Genomic DNA, 6,270 nt, shown 5'->3' on the forward strand with positions numbered 1-6,270 from the left:
TCTGTAAGTTACATGTTACTGTTATTTTGCATCCCGCGGGCTAGCTCTGTCACAATAAAACAAATCTGCGGTCAGCGAGGCAACCAATCTCCCGCGGCTCCAGGCGGGACTGGGCCTAGCAGTTTGCCAGTTCGCGCAGCCTGTCAAACCAGCTGTTGCCCTCTTCTCGAATAAGTTTGCCGCAGCCCATAAACTTGCTGTAGCGATAGTTTCGCGCATATTTTTTTTTAATCGCGGACCACTAGATATGCAACACGCAATACAAAAGTTCTTGCTAACCACGTCTGTCCTGCCCGCGCACATAGATACCTAGGCGCCCTTAGCATATTTACCTAGCTGTTGCTTGCATGCAAGTGTAAAGTAACTGCCCAGCCCAAAGGACGAGAATTCCCTGTTTTTGCTGCCGTTCTGCCCGTTCTTTTTACTATTTTTGCTGAACACAATGCACAGACCTTGTATTGCACAGACAGTATGGTCAAAAAATAGGAAGACTTAATATTCGTAACGCCAAATAATACACAACAGAGTACAAACAATGCATACAATGTTTGTCATATATGGTGGTTCATGCACTCCCAGAAAGAAAAACACGCAGCAGATTAAAATGGGTTGGTGTCAACAGCAGTCCGACTCGTTCTGTGCCTTGCGCCACTGAAACCTGCACACGTACGCGCAGCGGTACCGAGGAATACCAGAACACCGGCAGTACGGCGGCCGGGGCTCCGCGGCTTGAGAAGCACCCTTGTTGAAGCGCGATCTGAACGCGTTCAAGAGGCGTGAGCAGCCGCGAACAAAATTTGAACCCGCTTCTGGAGCTTATGCTATTATCTAAGTTATTGTTGCATGGTTATGTTGTCATAGCTCGTAGAATACAGGGAGGATGGAAATTCGTATCAGCGATGAATGGAACAGTACTTGCGCGTCACGCTGAGATTTCGTTAACTTCACACTGATGCAAATTACTAGAACATATCATTCATAAGCACATTACAGAATTTCTTGAAGCTAACAATATCTTGTGCAAATTTCAGCATGGGTTTCGGCGTGGGCTCAGTACCATTTCACAACTTGTAGAATTCACGCACGACATTGCTAGTTCCCTCGACACGGGCTCACAAATCGGCGCTTTATTTATCGACCTATCTAAAGCTTTCGACACCGTTCTCCACACCAAACTTCTTTGTAAACTTAATGCAATACTCAAAAACCCGTTACTGGTAGACTGGATATCAAGCTTTCTTTCTAATCGTACACAGTATGTTTCTTTCAACTCCTGTTCATCTGAAACCGTTAATGTATCATCCGGTGTACCACAAGGATCCGTGCTCGGGCCACTGTTATTCTTATTATACATTAATGATTTGCGATAAAATATTATTTCTAAAATTCGGTTGTATGCAGAAAATTGTGTCATATACAGTTCAATTAACACCCCTGAGGATCACGCGCAACTAAATCAGCCATTCGTGTCATTCTGCTCATGGTGTGAAACATGGTGCAAATAAACTTTCGTAAATTATTATACATGCCATTCTGTAATCGCACAATACCATCTTCTTACACCTACTCATTCAAAGATAACGCTTTGAATCAAGTGTCCGAGTACAAATATTTAGGTATTCTTTTATCTTCTAACTTGTCCTGGTCAAAGCATATTAACACAATGTCCAATAATGCAATGCCGAGGCTCGGTTATCTAAAACGTGCTCCCCAGGAAACTAAACAGGTAACATACAAAGCTTCAATTCGTCCACTTTTGGAGTATGGGTCAATAATCTGGAATCCTCATAAACAGTCCGATATCAGTAAGCTGGAATCCGTCCAAAGGAAATCAGTACGGTTTATTTGCCGACGGTATGACAGAAATTTTTCACCTTCATCCACTCTTCCTGCCATAGGCCTCTCCCCCCTTTTTACCCGCCACGACAATGAGTGTTTAAAATATTTTCATGGTATTGTTAATTCATCCCGCTTTGCCTCATTGTCTGAGTATTTGCATATTTTAGCATCTTCATCTACAAGGAGCTACCACCCATTGAATGTAACACCCATTAACGCGCGCACTGACATGTTCAAATTTAGTATTTTTTCCTTGTGTTATCGAACGATGGAATTCTTTACCCGGTGATATCCGCTCCCTGGAACCAAACCTATTTTTCAATGTTGGTGCAAATCGGTGATTAGTCTGTTGAATTACTGTTCTGTATTTTAATGGTGTTCACTTCTGAATATGTTGTCCCTCTCTGCCTTTTCTTTTTTATTTTTTTCTTCCTCCCACTCCTGCAATAGCCCCATGGGGGCTGCAGTATATGTAAATAAATAAAATAAATAAACACTAATCATGCGGATATGGTTCTTTATTGACGTCGACCGAATTTTTCCAGCAGGTGAGCTGGGCGCCCCTAACACACCTAAGATAATTGTTCGACACCGGTTTGAAGCGTTATCTGCATCTCGCTCTGCGGCGGCATTTCTTCCGCTTGTATTGGTTTTAACCCGTGTGTAACATGAGGGACTGGTAACAAGACAAAGGCGGCTTCAATTTGCTGTATGCGCACCCACCAGGAATAAGAGTTTGGACGAAAACTGAGCTTCCTATCAAGCATCTGCGTGGTTGTTTTGTAGCGAAACCTACATATTGGCCACGAACTTGCGGTTTCGCTGTGGCGGTGCTCCGAGCAGACATAGAGCCTGATCTTGAGCAGTTGCCTAGCAACCGCCGCAGCTGGCGGTTGCCGCGCGCTTGCCGCGCCATCTGGCATGACGTCGCATCACGCGCCTCGCCGCGAAGCCACCGCCGCTGTTTCGTATCACGTCACACCGCTTGCCTCGTCATTGCGCTAGCCTCTGCTCGCTTCGCCAGCTGTGTCGCGTGCCTGATAACATAATGGACGGTTGAAGCTAGCGTGCGCGGCAACCACAGTTGAGGCGGCAGTATGGCAGAATATATCAAAAAAGGGCCAACTTGCGGCCCTTTTTTATCACTTCTCCCAAACGTACACCCCTAGAGAAAGCCGAGCGCCAGGCCGGGGGACGCTTGTACCCATTTTTACCGGTGGGTGTCCGGCGGTGGGTTTCGAACCAACCACCTTCCGCAGCTGAGACGGGCGCTCAAACCACTGGACCACGACTGCGGTTTTTTTTCTTCTTTTTTTTTTCTTTTTCTGCATATCGTTCGCTCTGTCCCTGTGACTGTTGTCCCTGTGACTCTTTGCCCACAGTGACGGGATTTGAAGGCGCAGGCTCCTTTCCCAAGCAATGCAACCCTAGGAAGCTGAGCACCAGGCCGGGGCATAGCTTGTACCCATTTTGAGAAAACTGGTGGGCACCAGGTCAGCGGCGGGAGTCGAACCCACCACCTCCCGAAGTCGAGGCGCGTGCTCTGCCACGAGGCCACGGCTGCGGAAGGTGATTGGTTCGAAACCCACCGCCGGGCACCCACCGGTAAAAAGGGTACAAGCGTCCCTCGCCCTGGCGCTCGACATTCATGAAAAGTGTACGTTTGGGAGAAGTCATAAAAAAGGGCCACAAGTTGGGCTTCTACCGCACGAGGCGGATATAGGGTTGCTTGACGGCGGAACTTATCTCTGATCCGTCAAGGCAACGGTTTGGTCTAGGACCCTTTTCCCAAGCATCTCACTCTAGAAGAGCCGAGAACCAGGCCAGGGGAAATCTTGTACCCATGAAAGAAACCAGTGGGTACCCGGCGGCACTGGGGATTGAACCCAGCGCCGCAGTCGTGGCCCACTGGTTTGAGACCCAGTGGTTTGAGTGGCTCAGGCGAGCTGAGCAGCCGCCATTTTCGCAGTGGCATCTGCACTTTCATGTACGCTTATGCAACAGGGGCAGTCAATACCAGCTGTTACATCTTAACGGGGACAGATCCGTAAAATTTGTTTTATAGAACTATTCTACGAATTGATTTGAAAATGTGTTGTGCGTTTAAGCATGTATTGCAACCGGGATTTTCTTGTAGCGCCAACTAGCACAGCTAACCGCTTTCTCATCCTCTGTAGCAGAAGCGCATCCTAGATTCACCGTCGGCGGGGCTAGCCATCACACCGCTATCGACCTTTCCTGGGTTCACATCTTCCGCACGTCTCTTCATGTCCATTGCAGCCGGTGAGAAAGTAGCGCGGAGGAAGAAATAAATGAGGCCATACTCGAAACAGTTGTACCTGTAATGCCCAAAATGAGAAAGAAGGCTTTTATGAGAGGACTTTGGCCATTTGGCCCGGTATATCAGAAGGATGTGGCTTAAGTTTGATTTGACATATACTTGGCACGGAGCCTTTCTAGACGTTACTGGACATATTTCGTCCACGCGGCTTTTGCAAAAGTAGGATTATTGATGGGTCAGATCTTCATTAAAGTAAAATTTGACTTCGCTTCGGTTTCTATAGCTACTAATATCCAACCGCTTCAGCGAAACATGCGCATTTTGAATGATCTTCTTGGTTGCCACAACAAAACTTACTCTTGAGATTTTTTACTGACGGCCTCCAGTAAGAGGAATTATGCTTCTTAAGAAATTTATTAAGCACAACTTATAAATCCCCCAAGTATAAACACAACTTTCACTTCTATCGCCTAACATACGCGTACATCTGGAACAATTTCAAATTTGGTTTTCCCCTAGCATGTGGAGAGAATACAATAATCGACACTGACTTACCCTTCTTTAGATGACATTGAAGTATGGCACATTAAGCCTATTCTTGGCATATATGCTAATGCTAATAACATATTCATTCATATCCTGCGTTGTTGACCGCCAGAAATAAGTAAATATAAAAAATCCCCTCTGTTCCTTGGGTTCTGTGGCTGCTGGCTTCTCTCATATGCATATTGAGCCCCACATTCTCCTTCGCTTATATAGCGTTTAAAAGGAAGCATTTTGAAAACAATGAGATTAGGGAGGCTAGAGAGGACCGGTGCACTCAGAGCAACTTTTTTTATTTATTTATTTGTACTTCAAAGGCCCCATTGAGGCGATATCACATGATGGGTATTACATTACATTGTTTTCTTAAGAAGTGGACCGTATCATTTGAAAAAAATATCGCATTGACCTGGAACCCAAACGAAGCAAATGTCTTTCACCAATCCAGAAAATTGACTTGAAAGAGCGGCTCAAAAGAACAACCCGTGCGGACTCCAAAGCCACCAAAACAGATAGACAGACTGAAAGGGAGATGGCGTGGGACACATTGCAGGGAATATTTAAGTGAGCAAGCCCATCGGCTGAAAACCCGGATTCGTCTTCGTCGTTTCCGTCGTCGATTTCACTGAAAGAAGCAACCTAGAGGAGCCACGTAGTTGTTAGGTGAGCCACGTACATCACGTGACCTTGTACCTTGTGATATTACCACAACATGTGCACCAAACTGTCAGCAAACTGCCCAACGCGGATGGTGGCAGTTAGTGATTGGTCGCGAGAGGTTGTTCGCGTAGAGCAACCTCGGTCTCCATTTCAAATAGCCACCTGCTGGGGCAGTGGTGCATAGCTTAGCCGTAGCACAACTGTTCCAGCAGTGGTATTAGCGCTTCCAGCGATATCTTCATATAAAGTAGAGAATGCCTCGTTCCGCAATATGGGCCTTAACGCATTAACGCTTCCGCGTCATACTCTTAAAGCGCAGATTGAATGTTTCCTCCTGTGTTTTGCAGCCACGGCACGATGCATCCGGCAAGTATAGAACGTCGCCGCTTATCCACGAGCGGAACCGGTAGCAACGAGTGACAGGTGAGATGCCCAACTGAAAGGGACAGTACTCAGCACTTATTCAGAGGCAGCATATCTCGTGCATTGCTGATGACGCACAACGGTTAACGCAACTCAAACGCTCTGTACTCGCCCCTTTGCACACGTCACAGGAAGCGCATAGTGGCTGCCAGATTTGCAACACTGTTACCTTCGTTGAGCTCTCCGGCGAGGATCAGTGTGGCTCCCGAGAACATGACGCCACACAGCGCGGCGAGGTGGTCGACGGAGCAGCTGCTGAAACAGGTGTAGACGCGGCATTCCCGGCCCACGCCCATGGTCTTCAGGCCGGCTGTGATGCCCCGGAAACGCCTCAGCAGCTCGCCGTGAGAGACTGCTTTCTCCTGGCACAGCTGAAAGAAAATCAAGCCGGGGTTTCTGTGCAGTTTAATCAGTTATATGGTAGAGCTGCGCTCCTCAAGACTGTGCAAAAACACTCAGGGCGCAGGTAAAGGAATACAGACCGGTACACTAAAATGCTCAAGCGTACCTCTGTCTTCTTTTAG

The 6,270-nt window shown here is 47.1% G+C and overlaps 1 protein-coding gene across 1 annotated transcript in view; it reads right to left on the reverse strand.

Moving 5' to 3' along the window:
- LOC149324409 (uncharacterized) overlaps positions 1-6,270 on the reverse strand; it is a 132,537-nt gene that overhangs the window by 113,894 nt on the left and 12,373 nt on the right. Inside the window, exon 3 of the mRNA XM_089565549.1 lies at positions 5,916-6,117. Coding sequence (XP_089421675.1) covers positions 5,916-6,117 — 202 coding nt within the window. The remainder of the gene's footprint in view (positions 1-5,915; positions 6,118-6,270) is intronic.

This window comes from Amblyomma mixtum, unplaced genomic scaffold, assembly GCF_055824585.1.
Source record: "Amblyomma mixtum isolate Tamu unplaced genomic scaffold, ASM5582458v1 scaffold_37, whole genome shotgun sequence".
NCBI lineage: Eukaryota > Metazoa > Arthropoda > Arachnida > Ixodida > Ixodidae > Amblyomma > Amblyomma mixtum.